Source organism: Amphibalanus amphitrite, unplaced genomic scaffold, assembly GCF_019059575.1.
Source record: "Amphibalanus amphitrite isolate SeventyFive unplaced genomic scaffold, NRLGWU_Aamphi_draft 000460F_arrow, whole genome shotgun sequence".
Classification (NCBI taxonomy): Eukaryota; Metazoa; Arthropoda; class Thecostraca; order Balanomorpha; family Balanidae; genus Amphibalanus; species Amphibalanus amphitrite.
Genome location: NW_024881954.1, coordinates 358,865 through 381,468, shown reverse-complemented (window position 1 = coordinate 381,468; position 22,604 = coordinate 358,865). Strand labels below are relative to the sequence as shown.

Genomic DNA, 22,604 nt, shown 5'->3' with positions numbered 1-22,604 from the left:
TGGGTCTGTCTCCGTCAACTCGGAGGCGTCTCCCTCATTAATGAGACGCGCCGGAGTCATTAGGGAGGAAGCGCCGCGCTGGAATCCCCCGAGGCTTGTCCTCGTTTTATTCACACGCACTGGCTTTAATACGAGATGATTCACACTTTGTGCGGAGATAAGAGTGCCGAGAAGCCGGTTCTACATTCCAGTGACGCAGTTGTTCACGGTGATGTGTGTAAGGTGGTCATTTCAAGTTGGTTCGGCTAGTTATCGTCATTATCTGCCGGTATTCGTGTCGAGCAATAGTTTTCGATAATGGTGTGCGGTAATTTGTTGTAAACAATGGAGTGATTGGCTACCTTTTAGAAATCAACTTGCGAGTCGTTACGTAAAGATGCATTGGTTAACCGCGAGGCAAATGAAGATGTTATGTAAAGGCTAAAAACGTTTTTCTTTAAGTGATAAAACGCTGAAGTTCGTTGGAAGATTTGCATTACTTTTTGTAACGTGACCACGATTTTTGTTTGAAACGTTGAAGCTCATACATGACTTTTTGTAACGTGGCCACGATCTTGGTTCACCGACTTATGAATATGCTACAAAAATGTTTTGTAAAACCGTTTAAAGAATGTGCTTACATAACTCGCCGCTGATATTGATCATACCCATTCAAGACAAAGTTTTCTATTTCTGTCCCTCGCCCAAACATGGCTCTCTTTCCGTCTTGCGTGTGTTTTTCAGTGACCTCATGTGACGTCTGTCGGCAGGTGATACCGGCAAACCATGTGGGGTCGACTACGAGCTGAAAACGTTCGTCGGAGACCACTCGGACGACAAGGCACACAAAAGGTGAGCGCTGCCTCAGAGCTGGGATCCCAGCTGCATTCCTAGTGCCGCCCCATGACTTTCACACCGGCCTGCACGACTCACACTTCTCCGCTCCCGTCATTTCAGTTGGTGACACACCAGGGAAATAAGCTAAAATTAGAGCGCTCTATTTATTGCTCCTGCCCCATGTTGAAGAGATACCCCTAAAAGCGTGATCTTTTATCGGCCCTTACGCAGCAAGGCAGTACTTCTCAGACCGGTGGATGGTACCAATAGAAAGAGAATGCGTCAAAGATTAACATGAACAAATTAAAATAACATTAAAGTGTTAATTAAGCGTAGAAATAAGTCCCAAACATAGGCTAATTATTGCTCCTACCTCGGCGACGGCGCTCCCCGCAGTCAGCGGAGAAGCTAAAATAAAAGCCACCATCCTCCTCTGTAAGTCAATTTTAGAGCGGCCGAGTGGACCGATGCGGGGCCACCAAACTGAGATAAGACGTGGCTAGCAATTGCAAACCACCATAGAAATCAATATCTTAAGACGTACAATATGGGATGATTACTCTGAATATATAGCCTTGACTCTGAAGCTGGAGTGAAAGCATGAGCAGATTGCAAGAAACGAAATGCATAGATTGGTTGAATTATGTACGATAGGCACAGCTCAATAGATGAAGCCATTTCTATGATGTTGACATTTGACATAACCCTTCCTCTCCTCACCTATGACCTAAGTGCATTGGCAGTTGCCGGCATAGTTTTTGAGCACGAGTGTAATTCGCCATCGGACCGCAATGCATGTTGCTAGGCTGCTGCAATTGCAACGAACATACGAATACTGCCTTCTTTTGTAGACGTTTGTTTTTAGGCGGTCTTTGACGTACAAGGGGGCATACCTGTCGACAACTTGAGTTTCTCCGAATTTCAAAAACTTCCAGAATTTCAATTCCTTATGCACTGTTGTAGGTACAGCTATGTTCACAAGTTTTCGTTTCCTCCTGTTCTAAAAAGGGTGATATTTGTCGATTTCGTGCGTCGCTGATAGGAGGGTGCGTTTAATAATTAGGCCCAACGCTTTCTGCATCCGCGAGTACCTTCAAAAGGGAACAACAGTTTCCATTTATTACACTATGGGACATGTGACAAAATGACCACTGGAACACGCATGAAACGGAGCTCATATTCCTAAAAATGTCTACAAGCACTTCTTTTCTGACACTATTAGCAAATACCATCTCAAGTTAGGTGGTTGACAGACAGTCAATGGAGATCTGGGGAGACTGAGTGATGCCAATTCACCACTTAACTGATAATGAGGGCCGAGGGGAGAGAAACATGCAACATGCACAACTGACAACTTGACAAGTGACAAAACACTACCACTATTGCGCAGTGCACAACAAATTACAGCAGCCAGCCCAAAAATACTTTTGGTGGCTAATTGCAAACAAGTCACTAATAAATGTCTTAGTTGCAGCTGAACACTGCACAATGATCACACTGTTCACGCATTGAGTGAGATGCCACAGGTGGTTTGAATCACACTTTGGTACAACTGCAAATCTGAGGGGTGTTCACGGGCACCGCACACTGCTGCGTGCGGTGTGTGCGGTGCGTCCAGCAGGCGTGGGGGTAGGGGATGGGTAGGCGGCTCTGACGTCACGGCTGCGTGCGGTGAACGGTCCGCTGTGGCCAGTCCCGACCGGCCACAGCGATCGCTGTGTGCGGTGACGGAAGGCTGACGTAGGGACGTAGTGGGCGGAGCTTGGAGGCTGTGTGCGGTCCGACCGCACACAGGGCCCGTGAACAGCCCTCTGAAGTGTTATCATGAGGTTCATGCCTCCATGATCACAGCACTTTGGTTGTGGTTGGCATAACACTTGTAGTCTGCAGAGTTCCACATGAACTGCAGACACCTCATCTAGTGGTCTTCATGTTACTCAACTTCTTCAGGAGGCAAATGTCGACCACCCAGCGGAAGCATGGTCCTGCAGAAGAAAAGGTAATGCATAAGTTACAAACAATATCTGCTGAAACAGCCCCTTCTGTTGGCTGTTATTAAACTTTTATATTACATTTGTTGAAGTAAAATACTGCCAGCTATTTCAAAACCAGAAAATGAAATTATATTGTGGCATAATTCACATACTCGGCTATCAGTATCAAATAATAAATTTATTTAAAATTTGGCATATTCTATGAAACACATTCACAGAATATTCTACTTCACGTCACAAGGACTCACAATCTTTCTGTTGGGTGTTTGATTGACGCATTAACTTAAGTTTGTCTTGGGTTTTATTATTGCAAAAAATTCATATTGCATTTATAGTATCAAAATACTGCCAGCAATAACAAAACAAGAACATGAAATGTCAATGAGCAAGCCGCCTTTCCTAAAAATGGGTTGCTTTGAAAATAATTTTAGTTTCTTTTAAGGAAAAGGAGAAATGATTATCAGGTAATTATCAGAAAACCACTCAACCAGCAAGTGGCTGGGTGGTTTCACAGGAAACATCAAGCCAAAACATATACTTATATTTATCCAACAATTGAGCCATTTGACTACTACAAGGATATTTGAGCAAAATAAGAATCCAATTATCCAATGTTGACTTCCTTGCAAAGTTTATGCCTTATTTTATGAAAATGTGTCACAAGAATATGATACTTATCATCGAATATTATTTAATTTACGATTTAATTCGATCGAAACGCACGTCGAGTCCCGCGCCATTTTCGTCGACGATGATTATGATTGCATTACATGAAGAGATAAGGGGTTTCAATGGTCTTTCAAAGCAATAATTTGATGCAAAAATTGGTAGGAAATAATATAAAGCTGGTTCCAATGGCCATCAACCATTTAAAACACCGAAAATACTCACAACTCTGCCCCGACGTCCACCCGGCACCGAGCACGCCACGCTACTGGCACAATGCCAAAACTGCTGTCACAGCAGAAATGTTTTTTTTTCTCGATTGCAATTGTGGAATTATTTATTAAACAGAAGATGATCTTTCCAAAAAACCGACTGATTTCATATACAGATGCATGGAAAATTTAAAAAATCCCGGTAAATTATTTGTATTGTTTTGTCGATTTTGACACGCTCCTAGTTTGCAGCCATATTTCGATATGTTCTACAGGGAGTTCAGAATTATTTCAGGACCAATCTTTTCCTCGTTCATTTTCACGTCGATCATAAATTTTTTAGAGCGGAACAATTAGTTTCCAGGCGGTCCGAGCGGTTTTCGTGAGAAGGGTACAAAAATCGGTGTCATTTTTAGAGCCTCGACACCAGCTCAACACAGGACCCTATGGGAGGCAGTGAAGTAGCGGGAGCAATAAATAGAGCGCTCTAATTTTAGCTTATTTCCCTGGTGTGTCACCAACTGATTTGGTTTAATCATGGCGTCCTACCTCACCCTGTACCCCAGTGCCCGGTCGGTATGCTATCATTACTGCTTGCACAGCTGTGTGGAGTGCTGTCCTGACCCGGCGGCTGCGCCCGGGGGCTGCGGGGGTGCCAGCGGGATATCCGCCATAACGGTCCCGCCGGTAATGTCCTCGCTGACCCCTGCGGCGTCCCGACTGCCCCGTTAATGAGCCGGATCCACGCACAGCACCGAGGGTCGTGCCTCTAGGCGTGTTCTGGGAAAAGGAGCTTCAGCGTAAGGGGAAAAGCAACGAATGCTGGAAATGTTCGACGGTATTGCTGTTGGAGAATGAAAAGTTTGGGATGTGGATTACTTCCTTTAGTTTCGTTGTCATGTCGAAGTTGTTGGCTGTATTTGTTTTGAGGGCTGAAATTGGCAGGTGTCTGTTTTTTCTTTCTTTCTAGGATTGCAGTATATTTTTCCTCAGGGTGTCAGCACCGACGCTGAACGGTAGGGATACCAGGGTTACATAAGTCTCATGTTTGGGGTTCTTCCGGTTTCTTGGTGACGCTTGCAACATCTCTGTAGTCATTGGACCAATTTTCTTTGGTGCCGTTTACCCTTTCACAACTCCCTCCTCCTTGATAGTGACTCGGCTCAGTACGAGTATTCAGTCCGTGGTCCCGATCACCGTAATGATATCAGGCCCGGGGCCGGGGCAGGACAGCCACCGTGCAGCCTGAGCGCGGCCGAAAGCTCACTGCGATGCCCGGCCGAAGAGCACGTGCAGCCGCCGCGTGCCACCCTCGTTGCCTATGCATGGGCGTCGGTACGGCTGGCGGCCGGCCGGCCACGTGGGACGTGCCGGCTGCTACCCTGGTGACTCAGGCCGGGTGGACTGCCGGACGGTTTAGGTGGCGATCCGACCGGCATAGCGTGCCACCGGTACACGCTGATGGCTCGCGAACGGCGGCTTCTGACGCTCCCGTATTGACCGGTCGTGAGGTGCGGTTCGAGTGATGGGGTGGTAGCGGCAGCGGTCGTTACGGTTGGACCCCGTTTCGACGAACGTGTTGGCTGGTAAATGGTTTGTAATGGGGTGGATTACCGAATCGAACTGGCAAATAATGAAGTAGGCATTAGTTGGCTGAATGCAGGCTGGCGGATATTTGGTGTGTTAGTCGAATACGGAATGAGTAAGATAAACTGGCCTTTACATAAAGAGCGTTTGAAGAACGTTTTCGTCTTAATTAGCATGTCTGTGGTTCAATAAGCTGACAGGACTACCTCACATATTCTTTAAATGGAACGATTATCGTCGCAGTATTTCAGCCAAAGAGTTACAGTTCTACGTCGCAATGTCCCTTCTGTTTGACCTTTCAATGTAAGACAGCACCGCTGTTACAAGTACGCGAGTGTGACGATGTTTTATTGGCCGCGAATGCATGAGCAAATGAATTGAGCTTGCAAACAGATGTTGCACTGAACGTCGCCTGCTAACCCGTTTGCAATGCGCATTTATTTTCCTCTTGTATCTGTCGTAATCGCTACATTGTCGTTTGTAAGTTGTCAACGTGCTAAGACTTCCCGACCTCAATAGACCCACTCCTGCAGACGTTGATGCTGTAAACCGAGGACAGTATAAAGGCCTGGCTACACTATGCGTTTTCTGCGTGCGTTTTTGCAGGTTTGCGTGTTTTGCGTAATATCGTTCTAGGAAAAAAGTTATAAACTATATAATTTTTACTTTGGTTATATACAAAAGCTAATATAACTCTTATGTAACTAAAATTTAAGTGAAAAACATCACAAAAACGTAATATCCTTCTTTTTTTTCTAGAACGATATCACGCAAAACACGCAAACACGCAAAAAACGCACGAAGAAAACGCATAGTGTAGCCAGGCCTTAACCCGGCACCGCCTGGGCTATTTCCGTACCCACGACAGCCTGGGGGGGGGGGTCGGATCCGACCCCCCCCCCTGTTATCTCGAGAACCAATGGTCGTATCGAGCCCCGCGAGGCGGCGTTCGAAAGGTCTCTACGAGACCTTCCCAAAGCACTCTTAAGATTTTAAGATTGAGGTCAACTTTCGGGTCAAGGTCAGGTCAAAGGTCAAATTCAGGGGTTTTGCATGAATCGGCTTACGGACAGCGGAATCGATAGCTGCTGCTCGAAACTCACCAAAAATGACCTCAAAGGCCTAGTGAAGGTACCATGTGCGTATAGGGGTCATACTAGGTACAGGTCAAGGTCAGGTCAGGTCACGAAAGGTCACGGTTTTCACTTTCTGCTACATGGGCGTGCGACACATGTTTTATGGCTTATTTTTCACGCCGAATCCGTTGGTAATGGTTATATGTGACCCCAAGTCACTGTGCTGGTGATAAGTGTGCATTGAAAGCATAAAAAATCGTTTATACTATACATAACTAAACGAGGGCTAAGAAAAAAAGGTCATTTTTTCAACTTTTTATTTTTGACATAAAAATGCACTTTTCTAAACGAGTTTCGTCCCAGGAATCTAGTGGTGCCATTTGTTTTCACATGCGATGTTCAGAAGTGCCTCTAATTCACGAAAATGCTTATGACGTCACCATGCCCTATGCATGTTGGAGCCATTTTTTACAATTTGGGGGTCAAAAATCAAGATAGAAAGTTGAAATTTGGGGCATCTAATGTTCTAATAGAGCTCTACAACATATATTCCGGTTTTTTGGAAATTCCCAAAATTTTGGATTTTATTAGCTGTTTTCCAAAAAATATAAATTTTTGAATTTTTAGGGGTGAAAAACGCATTTTATGGAAAATCCGAGATAGCCATTTTAAAGAACTCGTTGAGCTGCGTCTTTTGATGTCCTTAATTTGCAATTTGCTTCAAACCCTGATTTTTGGCGATTTTTTAAACATTTACCACTTTTTGACTAAAAACGCCATGTAGTTACATCACTAAAATCGATATATCTCAAAAATTTTTGGAAATTTTTTCTTAAAAACTGCACAGGAGACGTAAAATTGATGGGGGAGAAGGTATGCCAAGTTTCAAGTAGATAGCGAAAGTGATTCATGAGTTATTCAAGAAAAACGGAGGGGGGGGGGTCGGATCCGACCCCCCCAGGCGGTCGCGGGTTAAGAATAAGACAGCTGCACGAGAGCACCTACTAACCCTCGCCACGGGATCGCCCATTGCCCCTGCGTAATGTTAAAGTTTCTGTCGGAAGGTGCACGCTACCCGTCACCAGTCACCGCTCTTTGGTGCCGCGGCGCGCATTTCGAGCCTTCTCAGAGGTGGCGAGTTGCGCCCGTTTGTGCGGCGAGCTCCTTCTGTTCACTCATCTGTCTAACCGAATTCGTCAGTGACAAAGACTCGTACCTCCTTCCGTCGTCCGTTCATCTGTCCATCTGTCCGACTGTCATGAACCCGTCGGCGTAACGCGGACACCCCACCGTCAGCTGGCGGTGCAGGGGTCTTGCCGAATTCAGTAGCGTGCTTCCTTCCGTCCATCCCCCGTCCACCGATCCGTCTACCACGAACTCAGCAATGTGCTGGCGACACCCGGTTGGCAGCTGGCGGCGCCGTGTCTGGCGATTCGACGAACCGACGGTATACATGTCGCCGTTCTCGGTGCAGTCGCTAGTCGGCAGCGGCGGGAGCAATGTTCGCAAAGAAGACACCGGGTAATCCTATTTTCTATCTATAATCTTCCCATTGCTCGGCACGGTCGCAGCAGCTGGTGGCCTCCGTGGCAACTGTAGTTAACATGTTTTGACATCTGTGGTGGTATATTTTGTGGTGATTGCTGGCGAAGTCAGCAGAAAACTGGCGTTTATGAAAGACGAATGACTACTGAGTAGCTCCTGAAGCTCCGTCGAATCTCAGCCGCCACGCTGATTAACTTTTGACGGATGGTTCGCTGATGGATTATCTGGGCTTGGACTTCTGTTTGCACTGGAGATCCTCACGTTATCCCACGCCACACCTCATTAGCATCCAGAACTGGGAAGGTGGAGTCGACAGCGCCGTGTTCAGGTCGTTCTTAAGGATGTCCGTCGTCCAGTTCATCTCCGGAGCTGCTGTCTTTCGCCGCTGTTAGCAGCTCGGTGACGTGTATGTCGGACTGTAAATGACATTCATTGATGTGAGAATTTTTCATACGTGCGCAGAAGTGGTGGTGGCGAGGATAGTAGATTGATGGTCTCTCCCTCGCCTGCTTTTCCAGCATATCCTGCTGCTACCACCCCCCTGTGTCGGCTTGTCTTTGTTCCACCCTCCTGTAAAAGATCGCTAACGAGCAGCGCGGCACTTCGTGACGGCCAGTGGCGGCCTGAGGTGTCGATTCGGAGAGGTGTCGCCGCCGTGCCTTGTGCGGCCGACTTCGGTCGCGTGCCGCTGCTGATGTCTGGACGCCTGTGTCAACTCTAGCTCGGTGTCGCCGCTGACTGGTTCGATGGCACCTTTGGTGTGACTTGAGGTCCCCGCGGCCGTGGCTGCGGGATTGGGGGAGGGGGAGTCGGTCTGTCGGCTATGACGGAACGCGTGGGCCGATACCGACCGTATGGGCCAGCCGTTTGAACAGCCAGAAACGAGAAAATGGCCCATACCAGCCAACTCGGTTCAAAGCTTTGCTCAGCTGACGTCCGGTATTAGGAGTTTAACGGGTTGTAAAACTGCCAGGCTGAACAGAATTGGAAAACTGCCAACAGCACGCCAAGGTGAGGCGTTGGGTATTGGGAGGAATGCCGAATGGGTTGGTTTCACCTCACATTGCTAGTCACATGCCTCACGTGCACATTTTGCCAATGGTAACTAGTACCTGCCGCGTAGGTTCAAACAGCTTGAAGACATAAATAATTTAGCAATGGGCGCGAATGACTGCCCAGTGCACAGCTCGAGCACTTGAAACCCTAATAATCACCGACCATTTTAGCTATTGCAGTATTGCACGCAGCAAAAGATACAATTAATTGATCCTTGAAACGAGGAGCCACATGCCTCATATTTGCTTCGAATAATAGCACTTTGTGAAGTTTGCAAAAATGCATGACGACCGCAAGCTCAACGTCTTGTTGTAGGTGGATTATCGCGACTGGTGGTCGGATTAACAACGAAGAATGCCTCCGCGAATTAAGGAAGGTTACTTACGTGTCCAGTGATATATTACCCCGTGATCAGCAAGGACAAGCCGTAATGATGGTTTGTGTTGACGTCGCTGAAAGTTTTGCCGGTTTGGGCGTCGTTTTTCGGTGTACGTATTTGACCACATTTCTGTGATAGCTGAAATGGCTAACGGTTTATTGCATTTTTCACAAATCCGCAGATCGTTGCTCAATTTTCAACGGTTTCGCTTCGGGACTGGCTTTGATTGTACAGCCCTCAGCAGACTACGTGGTAGATATTCTTTTTTCGACAAAACCGATAATAACTCAAAGGCTATTCTATCAGTCGGTCGGAACTCACTGCAAATAGATGCGCCATGCTCCACTCCTTCGATTGGGTCTATTACTAAACAAAGTATACGCCTTATGTTGCAACAAAATGCAAAGGTTTGTTTTTGGGCCAACTATAAACTTTTGGGTTTTGTTGCAAAACTGGATGGAAAATGAATACGATGATAATGCCAATATAAGTTATGGAGTCTCGCGGGTCTTGCTGTGACGATTTCCGAGTGACCGACAGCATAGTTTTCGCGTTTATCTCGGTTTTATCGAAGAAAAAAAAAGAATACCTACCACGCAGTTCGCAGAAGGCTGTACTCCATCAGACCAAACTGAATGGTGTTTGTACTGCCTTTTCTGTAAATTGGCTTTCAGAAATAATTCCGAGTGTCAACATGAAAATTACTTAATTTGTTGGCCGTGTAAACATGATAAAAGTAGTGTTGTAGATGATAGCACTGCCTACTTTTTATTGCGACCATGTTATATCTCAGCATTAGATAGATAATTTTGTTTCATTGCAATGAAGTTATTGTATATATCCGCGACTGTTTCTTTTAATCTTAAAAACTTCTTAGAGCGTTTTAATAATCAGTAGAAGAGTTATGAGGTCGTCTGTTATTTTCTTCACAACCTAAGCTCGGCCAACGACTGGTTTACATTTCAACGCACGCTCGATGACAACGCCACAGTTGTTTTGTGATTTGGCTAAGCTTTGTTCCATTTTAGCTGGCCTTGTTCGGTAACGCCGCCTTTGCTTCAACTTCAAATGTCGCGTCGGTGGAGGGTGAAGTTATCAGAGTTCAGCACCACTCCAACATCTCCTACAGTCCACTTTTCTCCGAATTCATCCACCATTCGCCATCCCATCGCCGATAATCATCCACCCTGCACCCACTGCAGACAGTAGTCCTCTCTCCCAACTGTCACCATCCTTCTCTCTTCACCACACTCCACTCTCCACTCTCCATTTTCCACTCTTCACCACTCTCCACTATCCTCCACTCCACTCTCCACCATCATCCACTCTTCACTCTCCTCCACTCCACTCTTCATTCGTAGCTCTCTACTCACCCCTCGCTCACCGGTCGGCGCCGTCGTCTGGTCGATGCAGCCAGGCGCAGCTCGCTAGGTAGGTAATTGTGCTCACTGCTCAGCCCGCCGCCAGTCCCGGCAGCAGCGGCTACGCACCTCCTATAGGCACGGCGATCCGGAACAACTGCAACAATTGGCCTAGGAGGGCCGGAAAACATGCAGGTGGAATACAGACTTCCGTTTGTGGCTGCCTAAATACATAGGTCGCGTGAATTGGCACGTCACACTTTTTTTGGTCGGTGTCATCCTCCGCTGGTCCGTTACGTGTTTTCGGCTTATATCGTCTAGCCTTATTTAAATAAAAGCTCATTGACTCTTGAGAATTGCTGGCATATATGGTAGGGATTAGGATCACTACAGCTGACACAGCCATTTCGCGTCCCGCGGAATGTCGTACATTTTCAAGCCAGATGAAGCTCGGGATGGCGCTCTGTTTCAATGTAACCGTGGTGCAATTTGTTCGAACTGTCGTCTACGCATTGAGAATGTAATGGCACAGGGTGTGCCGGTCGGTGTTATCACCACCAACCTCCGGCTTGTTGTCTCCAAACTGCCCGTGCCTCGTACCCCGTGTGGGTCAAATACTGACGACCACGGCGGTGGGCAGATATGACCCGCTCGCCCGGGCTTTGCGGCGACACTTTCAGTGTTATCAGCTGCAACGGCGTGCCGCAGGCGCCGGGAATGTCCGCAATGATCGTTACCGCGCAAGATTGCTGTTGGTTCGGGACTCGCCAGCGCTGTGGATTGGTGTTTGTGAAACTCGCCGCTCTGAATCGATCTGGCAATGGGGTGGTGACAACAGAACTAACCTGGGTTAACGCGACCTGCGCAGTGGTCGCGCGGCAGTGGCATTGTGCTGTTTTTCACCAAATTGTTATTGAATCCGGGATGGTGTGTTGGTTTGTCAGATAGATTGCAAGCGATGAAAGGGAAAGCGGTGTCAGTTATCGGACCTGTAGTTAATGATTTATTTCAATTCCTGTTCTTATTGATACGTGACACACGTTGATCAAATATTGTCTTATTTCAAAACAGTCAAATAGATTTTAAAGCTCTTGCTATTCCATAAAAGTTATATCCGATAATACTGTTGAAAGGAAATGTCATGGTATAAAGCTATTCATTTGACAGTTGGTTACAATGGGAAAAGAACGCAGTGCTACGGTACGGCAGCGTGCTTTAGCATCCAAGCCTGATAAATTATTAGCACTTATTTTGTACCATATTCTGGTAGGATAGCTTGACGGAAGGGGAACTTGCTCGACTTTCGTAATCGTAATGTAACGTGTTCTCTCGGCACCGTCTCCCGGAACCACTTAGCTGACACGTTAGCAGCCGCCGGAACCGGGCGTGTTATGTTTCCGTCTGTGACTAAGCTGCTTTCATATGCGGCTGGCGGCGCCACCTGACCCGCTGAGCCGCCCTCCACGGCGAATGCCGGCCGCCTGCTAAGTAGTTATCGATCATCGGTGGCCGGTGCGGGCTGCGACTAGGCGGCGGCCTGTCCCGGCGCGGCGCGGCGGCACTCACGCTGAGTCCCCCGGAGGACGCCATTGTCGGCCCGTCTGTCCGGGCGGGAGTGCAGTTTGCGCCGCCGCCGCTGGAGTCTCATTGATCGGCACACTGTCTCTGAGGAGAGTGGGGGTGGGCCTAATCAGATCGGAGCACCCCCCCCCCCCCCCATCACCTCCGGGCCCCGCCGCTGGTTCGACCCGACCGGTGTCTATATCGGTACCGGTGTCGGCGCGGTGGGTGTATCGGCTGGCACCGGTCAATGGTGCTGGCCGGATGAGGTAGCGGCAGCTACAGGTGGCCCAGAAGACCCCGTGAGCACTCTGAAATCCCACCCCGACGCTTGGACCGGAATATTAAACACTTACGGAGTTCTTGTATACCCTTAGCGTGGGTGGAAGCTTTACGTCACCTATAGCTTATTTCCCGAACCTCTCGATTGCGACAACCGATCCATATATACCGTCCTGCTTGGCTGGCATCATTCAGCCGCAAAGATCCGGGCTTTAAAGGGCACTGCTGACGCATGTCTGGGGCTGGCCGAGCGCCGGTCTCCTGACGACCTTCAGTGACCTTGGGTGACTGACCTGGTGACCTGCAGTCTGCACCGTCGCGACAGTCCCGATCGGAGTCATGCTTCACTGGAAGCCGATGCGGGCGGGTTATTCCAGCCCGCATCCGCGCCCGCATGCCGTGGGCGGCTGTGGTGATCTGCCCTGAACGGAAGGAGGGTAGATACTCTGACCGGAGGCCTGGTCGGCTGATACCGCCCGGCTGGGTGTCATGGATGGCATCCTGCATCCGGGATTGCATGGTTCGGCTCGCCTGGCGTGGCGGGGCGGCGCTGGATATGTCTCGAATGGCGCAGTTAGCTGTGTACTGATGCAATGTCAGTAAGCGGATGATGTGTGTTTGAGGGAACCTATGCTATTGAAGTAATGCGTACTCGGAGTAGCTTCTTGCTTGTCACCGGCTCAGCTGGACTTAAATGCTTCATTATTCGGTAGCGGTCCTCACTCCTCAGGAATTTGTGCTCTGGCGGGATGTGTGTGTATCTCAGCTGTGAACCTCTAATTTCTAAACCCTTTACTGTAATCACGTTGCTGTAAACTAATTTTGTTTCGCTTCGGGGCGCCGTCTGGCGTGGAGAGCGGCTAATGCATCAGACAAACAACAGCTGACGTTACTGACAAGAGATGGCGCTGGCTGCGAGCGCCTGCAGGTATGCTGTACCGCATAGCACACCGCTCGGCATTGCGGCTGAGTGCATTGTTCCAGCTTTTCTGCTTATTGTAAGGCCAACCCGGTCGAACCAGTGACTTTGAGATATTTTGCAATATTCAATGTTGAGTGCAATGTTGAATGCAGGTCGTGTAAAATCCAGACCGTTTTTGCTTAGCTGTTCTTTTGAAGAAAGTGAGAAGAGATAAAGACGGTGAAGCTGGTATAGTTAATTTGGGAACTCTTCTGATAAAACAACTCTCGGAAAAAAAAACAGACATCAGGCTCCTTTCAGTGGACACATGGCAGTGGCGTTTGTGAGACCTCTGGGCACTCTGGCAACTGCCTGAGTCCGGCTCTGCACGAAGGGAGGTTGGGGTTGGGAGGGGGCTCGAGTGGCAGGGCGGGGCCCTATGCCGAGCGGCTCGTTTGATCTCCGGCCGACGGTGGCAGCAGCAGGTGACCTTGACCTTTGGACGAGACGGTGAGGGTGGCGGCGGGACGGTCGGGCCGGGCGGAGGAGCTTTATTTCAGAAGTGTCTGCCACTGATCGTCCGAAATTGGTACCGCTGGCGACAAGTCGCGGTTTGTCGGGGTAGTCACAGACGCTGATCCGGTCCGCCGGGTGAAAGGAAATGGAACTGTCTCAAACAGAAATCACATTGAAACAAATGGGGAGATGTGGTCCGATTGAAATATGGGCTTGAAACTGATGAAAGAGATGACTTCGTTGATCATTTTTTTATATGTGTTTTGAGTGTGATGCTGTGTCTGTTTGTCATCATAAGGAGTTTTTTTTCGAATCATATACCGACCTACATTTCGGTGTATCTGTTTTTTTTTTTTTTGGCATCAAAGTTTCCTGTTCGCTCCGAAACTGATTGGCTCCCGGTGTAAGAGGCTTACCTCGCTTCAGACCCTGCTCAGAGCGCAGACTGCGGGAGTTGAAAATGCCGGGAAATTTACCGCGGATTATATCATGGAGTGTCAGCTCATGCCTCAGGAATTCCCCGGGCGACATTCTGAGGCTCTCCTAAAAGACGCTGATTTTATATAGATGGGGCTTGGGCTGCTCGTGGAAGATTTGGTAATTGCGAAATTAGTGTGTGTAAAATTAGAGACGGAAAATCTGCAGAATTCCCTCTCCCCAGGCATTTGGACCTCAATGTGACACTTAATGCAGCTAGCATATGGTAGCGCTTACTTTCGCTATTTTCTCGAAGGATTTCATGAAGTTCTTTGGACTGAAAGCATGTACCATTTGTTTTCATGACACGGTGAGAGGGATGGGCATTTCCTTGAGGTCGAAATGATATATTTACTTATGCTTTTGCTGTTCTCAGATTGTCAAATCTAACGAAATGTCCTCCTTTGCCTAATTTTGGTCCGTCAATGGTCGCTGATAAAGCTGTTTTGCACCGGCCTTAATTACTTTCGCTTCAGACTCCTTTGAGTTCAACCATTTAAGTTTCATTCTTAACAATTTGTTGTTCGCTTTTTATGGCATTAATTGTAACCGATGAATGTTTCCGATGGGCAAACAAGTATTTGCAGAGTTTCTACTTTTGTGTACCCAACTTAGACGCCCCGACCGCCGGCGGCGCTGCTGAATCTGCCAGAGCTGAGTCGCTTCCGCCGGCTGCAGCATCTCCAGCCGTTCGGGCCAGCCACTGATGGAGGAGGCATGGTGCAGCGTCTTATTTATTTCTTCCCACTAACAAAGTCCCATGAATAACATGCGGGCAGTTCTTCTGAATGTCTAATAAGGCCCAGATGAATGTCTTCATCTGGATCGGCCTGCGGCATTCAGTCCGCTGTTGATATCCCGTCTCCATGGCAACTGCAAGCCACCTGAGCTGGCGCATTAGTGCCCGGCGGCTACCTGAGCTAGAGCCTCTTTATAGTATCGCGTTCTCGTCAGTATCGAGCCAAATATGCCCTCCTCCTCCCGGTCTCAGCTAATCGGGAGTTTCTCGGACCGGCCGGGCAGCTGGAATTAGGGGTGGGTCCGCTCGATACGCTCTACCGCACCGACAAACATCGTGATTGGGGCGCTACGAAAGTGGGGAACGAGAATCGAATGAATTCTGACGAGGTGGTGGAAAAATGGTCGGGAACAAAGACTTTGATGGCGAATAGCTGTTTGACCATGCTGACCACGCTGATTGCTCTGGGAATGTTTGACTTTTTGAACGATTGAATAGTTTGGCCGTGGCAGTGGTAGCTAAACCTAGCCACGGATAATGTTTTCACTTTTGGGCACCTTCCCGACTAGAGATGTCAATCGGATACCAACTGTTTGGTATACTGATACCATACCAATACCAATTTGGTATTTGCTATTTCAAACCTACTGATTTTGGTATTTTGTTGGTATTGTGAGGACTTGGTAATGTATTAAACATTAGAAATTTGGTAAAAAGTTGGTATTTCTCCTGAATTCGCGAGTTGGCTCGGTTTTGGTGCCTATTTTTCAAGGGTTCAGTTGGTATTTGGTTTGGTATCGGTTTCCAAATTACCTGTGATTGACATCACTATTCCCGACCGTCACCGTGTCAGGAGCGGTCTCAGATCTGACGAGCAGGCGGTTAGCTCGCGCCCGCCGCCTGTAGACAGGACGGTCCGCCCTGCACTGCACGGCTCCGCGGGCTTCCATGAAGTGTTGATATTCTCGGGGGCTGGACGGTCGACGGGGCTCCCGTGTCTGACCTTTACCGTCGTCGGAACTGCCAGGCTCATAGCGTGCTGCTGACGCATCAGCGAACCATACTGAGGGAGAACCTTACCGTCTCGCCAGTAGACTCATAGCTGCTGGTGTTCCGCTTGTTCAGGCGTTTAGAGTGACTTTGGCATAGTAACAAAAAAGTATTCATCCCTTTTTATTAGGGCCAGCGCGGCGGTAGAAAGACATTTTTGGCAAAATTGTTAATTTTTGTCTGTTTTGGGTTCAAATTTAGATACTAGGCTTTAGTTATGTTTTTAATCTTTTTTTTGCTTTTTGTGTTTTGGTAGTTTAGGATAATCAAATAACATCCTTTTTGCTTCCGATTTGGTCACACCATCTGGATCGATGTTTGTGTCTGCAGTGGCCCGGGATGCTGAACTTGAGTTCTGATTTAACGAGTCCTGGAGTCCATTAAAAGTTCCCAAGTCCTGGGTCTCAAGTGCGAAATCTACTCCTCGAAGGTCTGTTTTTCCCATTGAAGAGGCAGTTTGAGACTGGGCCCTAGACGCTGTCTTTGCCAGCAGCGCTTCGGCAAACCTGTCTCTAATGCACTGAACCATGCATCCGGCTCTGCGATTTATACGCTTCCATAATGTCCCTGGCTTGTGCATAAACCTGCTGACTCGCCAAAGTGCGGAATACTGTCGCTATTTCCGTGGGGTCGGTGGCTTCCCTACCAGCCCAGCCACTCACTTTAGGGCGTATGAGGTGGCTCCGCGTATGAGGTGGCTAGCCTAGGGCCAGCATGTTCTAAACAGCCGGCTGAAGTGTTCGATAGCCTACATGAGCTGAACTCCCCCCCCCCCAAAAAAAATGCAGCATTTTTGCGCGCACGAGCACAAATGACCTTTCTCGCGGGCGAGCGCGAGCCCAGCGCCATCTACAATGTGACCCGAGTGGTAGCCGGCTGCGCCGGGCCATTTCACTGCGCGCGTGTCACCTGAGCGCACGGTTCGATTTGGCGCGACATCCACCGTCCGCCCCACCGCCGCCAGCTTTGGCATATGTATCTAGCCAGCAACTGTGTTATACATGCTTGTGCTCTGTGAAAAGCTTTATCATTTGATTGTTTGTGATCGGCTATGGGCTTTTCCCTCACCCAAAGACAGTGTGGGAAAGCCAATACATAGACCCGGAACCACACCACTGTCTTTGCGAGCGCGAACCTACGAGAAAAAAATATCATAAACGGCGCGTATGATCTTGACTGTCGAATTCGTCGTCTGGCCTGTGGCTTTGTAACGACGGAGCAGCTGGTCGCTGTGCCCTCTCCGGACATAATTGAGCCGTCGTCGTCGGGTTTACTGGGCGCTCACTGCTCATTGGAGTGGCACTGACCGGTCGGTTCGGTGGCCCGCACTACCGGCCGGCTCAGCGGACAATGATGGGATGGTGGTGGGTGATTGGGACCGCCGCTGACTCGACCCAGCACAGCTCAGTAGCCTGACGCACCAAGCGCTCGGCTGGTGCCTTCGGTAAACTTAGTGGCTCTGCTGAGTGTTATAGGTAGCTTAATTCGCTTCTTTTTCTTTCTGTGAATCACGTTGTGCGTGTTTGTCTACTCGTTCAGAAATCAACTTTCTGTCAGTACTGCTGCATGTGGTGTTTTATACTTCTGTGTCAATGACATTGCCAGTTATCAGCAGCTCAGTTGATTGTCCAGCGTAACCAAACCATCGCACGGTGACCTCCGAGCTCAGCAATATTGAAAGTCTCAGCCTCTCAGACCACATTTTACTCCATCCCGACGCTGGTTTCCGGACTGACTGAGTGAAATTGTGGTGCTGAGAGCCGCTGAAGATATCGCCCCGGCCGTGAGGAGAGCTCATTCCACTGAGGACCGCCGGGCGGCCGGCTCTATTTACCGGACCTTCAGTGGAGAGCCGGGCTCCCTGGCTGGTCCGCTGGGTGCCGCTAACGCCAGTCGTCAGTCGACTGCCTGAGAATGGCTGCTTTGGCAGTTCACGGCGTCCCAGACTCATGCGAATCGCCTCTGGTGGCGAGGGAACAGCGCCGCCGAGACACTCTCGTGGGAAACAGTCTGGGCGGTTTAGGGGAGCTATTCGGGACTTTATTGGAAATTCTGGTGGAGTTCAATGGTGGATTCCGGAAAATAGCGAGTTTAGAGCTAATGAATGGCATGTATTCTTGTGAATTTCCTGTTTGATGAGTTCCCTGGTGATGTGTCCTCAGGCCTTGCTTCATTTTCTCTGATGGAAGCTGTCTTCGTTCATTGTCAAAACCCTTGAATGTCTGCCTGCCACTGAATGGGACGCCTTTCGTCACTTGTCTCACATAACTCTGCCCCGGACCACTTTTGCCACACAATACCACACGATGCCAGCTTTAGCTCGATGGCCCAGGCAGCTGTCGCCGACAAAACTGGATGGAAGAACGACCACTATCCCTGCCAGACGTCGGGCATTGTATTCGTCAGGCGCAACTGGTCATCGTGCGGTCACTCCTCAGCTCTGGGGGGTTTCCTTGGGATAACATATGATGGCCCTAGGGGCTCCGATTTCTCCGAATTTCTAGTGTATTGGCGCAACTGATTGTTGTTAAACTGCTATTCATCTAAACATTTGTTTGCGGTGAATTGAGTCATGGGTGTCTTCTACCGTTTTATCGGAAGGAAATTGAAGAAGAACCCATGAGACGTCTCTCACAACACCTGGTCTGACCACTGACCGTGCTGTTAGCCGGGGGGCACCAGGTCTTCCAGTGGAGCAGTACGATGGATCACCGCAGACACCGGCCGGCGGTGGCGGGTCTCGTCGGCTGGCCACGGCCCGAGCACTGACAAACGACCCAACTGCAGATCCGGCTGGTCGGCAGACGACCTTTCGACGACCTTCCGCAGACGCTGCCGGATGTTGGGCGTCCTTAGACTCCCTCTGCCCAGAGCTGTGTCCTCTGCCGCGACTCACCCCTCTGTCCCGAGCTGCGTCCTCTGTCCCGACCTGCCCCCTCAGCCCCGTGCTCCCCCTCTTATCTTAGCTTCTTCTTCTTCTGCCCCGAGCTGCTCCCCGGATCCAGGTCTTTCATCTGCCATATGCGGCTGTCTGTCCCTCCCTCTACCTTAACTCTTTCTTTCCCTTACCCAAGCTCTCTTTCCTTTCCCTCTGACCCGAGCCCCCACCCCACCCCCTCTGCCCGAGCTGCTCTGCTCTCCATCCGGCGTACCCCACCCTGTGTCGGGTCGGTGCTCGCCAGCAGCCCTGAAAACTCGGTCACCAAACTTTGGCCGACCGTCCGGCCGAATACTATCGAAATCGTTTGAAATTTATGTGCATCTGCTGGGAAGTTGGCCGGAGCGGCCTGGGACGTCCCTTGGGGCACGCTACCGACCTTCTGAAGCTGCGCTCTCTGTCCGGGTCAGGGGGCATGACGGAGCAGCGGGGGCCGTCAGATACCGGGCAGGTGTCCCGGGGGTCTGCTGAACCGAGCGCCGACCCGGACCTGACCGGTGAGCTCACCGCTGGAGAGAGAGAGAGAGAGAGAGAGAGAGAGAGAGAGAGAGAGAGAGAGAGAGGGGAGAGAGAGAGGAGAGAGAGAGAGAGAGAGAGAGAGAGAGAGAGAAGAGAGAGAGAGAGAGAGAGAGAGAGAGAGAGAGAGAGAGAGAGAGAGAGAGAGAGAGAGAGAGAGAGAGAGACGCCCTTGTGAAGCTGCACGGTGACTGTGATTTCGAGCGGAAGTGGAGTTTAGGAAGACGGTTTCGAAGCTCTTCCGCGGTAGTTTGTAGCAGTTCTGCGTGCTTGGATCTCTAAGAGTTACCGGTGATTGAGGACGCCAGGGATCACCCGCACGCGTAACTGGATTACCAACCTGTGGCGGTACCGGTGAGCTAGACGCGCGCGCGCAACTGCCGAATAACAAACAAGTCTGCGTGTGACTGGGCGGCTGCGGCGGCGCCAGGCGGCTGGCTGGCTCTCATTAGGGAGATTGGTGGTGGAGCGGGGAGGGGCGGGGCGCCACTGGAGAGTGGACCGTGGGGTCGATCGGAGGGGCGGTGTCGAGCTACCGAGAGTGCCGCCGGGGGTAGTTATGGGTCACGTCCCTGACCCGCGACACTCCTCCCCCGTCGTCTCCTGCTATTCTCGGCTCTCCGATCGGCTGGGGGTAATCATTTTTCACCTTGCAGGTCACTCACGAAACCTCCCTCTGCATCAGGATTGAGCACTGACCAGTCTTCAAGTGAAATATTTTATTCAACGTGATTTATTATTGACTGTCTTTGATTGCAGTCTCTGCTCCAAAGAACCTCGCACGTTTTTACCAACATACACGGAGCACGATTTCCAATTTAGCCCCTGCTTCCATCCTCTTGAGCGTCAGCTTGGCAGCCTCCTCAGTCGATCCGGAGAGGTGGTTTATAGATTCCACGTACCGACTATTCGCAGTCACTCCATTGGAGTGGGCCTGTGACCGAGCCGCTCTCACACTCGACTGAAGCCCGACCGGGCCAGACCGTGGTAGGGTATGATGTCACCGGCACCGGATCTGCGTCACTGGGTCCCTGTCGGGTCCGGAATTAACGTGAACCCCGTCCGGACAATGGCACCTAATGGGCTGAATGGGCTCAATGGCTCTGTTGAGCTCGCGTGTTTCACTGGGTTGGTGGGTTGATGGGTTGATTTACTAGCTCAGAGACAGGCAAACGGCTTCCTGTGTCTGATGAGCTGTTTCTACCGGATGTTTGCCATATAATACTGGGTGCCATATTCCTGTCTGATATTCTCAAGAATAACAATTTACTTAACATGACGGACATCCTGCCGGACGTAATACGATGCGACTGAAACATATGACGCTGGGAAATAACTGTACCATATGCGTCAATGAACCGGTTTTAAAAGTTGAGCTTTGAAACATAACTCACAGTCTCATGTTTTGCCGGCATATCAGTGCTATCGCGATCACATCTGATCCACGCTGAACCCAAACACGCTGTGCCCAAAACCGGACCGCCAACTCCGTTAGAAGGTCGAAACATCGTTTCTTCTTGTGTCGAGTATGTTACAACTCCACTCTATTCGTGATCGTTTATTGAATGCTGCCCACTGGCTATTACTGACATGGATGATGTTTAAACAACACCTTTTTATCATCTACTCGAGGTTGTAATGTGGACATTACGATAAGCACCACTTGAAGGTGCTGAACTTGACGTCACAAGTCATTATTCTTGTGTAACTAAGACAGGTGGCATGACTGCCACCCATTATGGTTACTGGTTGTCACACGACATGTCTAGGGACGGTCGATACAATATGTGAAGTAGGTGACAAGTCGTTATGAAGCGTTTAGTTGAGAGCATCGTCGCTTCAGTGGTACGATGCCATTCTGATATGCGAATGTGGTACTGTCCGCGTGCTATGAAGTTGTGCTGAGCATTTGCAAAGTAGTCACAACAGTGCTCATGTATTTATAGCTGAGTACCACTACCACGTCGGCATTACTCATGTGATAGATGGGCTTGTGCTGTGTGACTTCAGTTTAAACGACAATTTATCATGGTTAAGTCATAAGTGTCTACAGTGTCTATAGCCGAACATGAAAAATGTAAAATGAATTATGGCGGTTATACATCATGTCTTTCGAAGCAATTCTTTAAAGTGGTCCGAACTTTGGTGATGTAATGTGATGTGATAGCTCATCAGTTCACGCCGCAGCTATTTGTTGCCCATACGAGTCCTTTGCCATGTGGTCCTTGCAATGCTCGCCACCCCAGTTGCTGCCCTATCAGCCGACTGACTCCTTCCCTTCTTTGCCCGCAGGAACTCCGTAAGGTTAGCCATCCGGAAAATCATGTACGCGCCGTCCAAGCCCGGCGAGCAGCCCTCCGTGGAGACCAGCAAGGAGTTTATGATGTCGCCCAACAAGCTACACCTGGAGGCGTCTCTCGACAAGGACATCTACTACCACGGAGAGCCCATTAACGTCAATGTGCACGTGCAGAACAACAGCAGCAAGACTATGAAGAAAATCCGGGTGTCAGGTGCGTATCGGTCGGGTGGTGGGTGTTGGTAGGCTTGGGAGGGGTGGGAGAGTGAGTGAGGTGCTTTGCTGTCTTGGTTCTAGACTGGTGACTTGGTTCTAGACTGGTGACGGTTACGTAATGCGTAAGTTCATCGGGTATGTATGTCGGTTTTGCATGTTGTCTCTTATTCATGACTGCTATAAATGGCAAAAACATTGGGTGGGGGGTACCTAATGGTCATGTGGAGAATAGTGATGGTGCTTGACGAACGTCCCTCCCTGTTCCCTGGGCGAGATGTGCTGCGATCCACGGCCATATCCTGGGCCCACTGTCTGCCCTCAGTCTGATACCTGTTGATTTTAGCCAGTCGGCCGTACTTGTGGCCGAGACAGCTCGTAGTTTCATTGAAAATCGTTCCCCAACCCCAGTCCTTGGCCA

The 22,604-nt window shown here is 49.5% G+C and overlaps 1 protein-coding gene across 1 annotated transcript in view; it reads left to right on the top strand.

Annotated features, from left to right (window-relative positions):
* Positions 1–22,604, top strand: part of LOC122391888 (beta-arrestin-1-like) — a 73,894-nt gene that overhangs the window by 31,153 nt on the left and 20,137 nt on the right. Inside the window, exons 6-7 of the mRNA XM_043386208.1 lie at positions 750–831; positions 21,964–22,184. Coding sequence (XP_043242143.1) covers positions 750–831; positions 21,964–22,184 — 303 coding nt within the window. The remainder of the gene's footprint in view (positions 1–749; positions 832–21,963; positions 22,185–22,604) is intronic.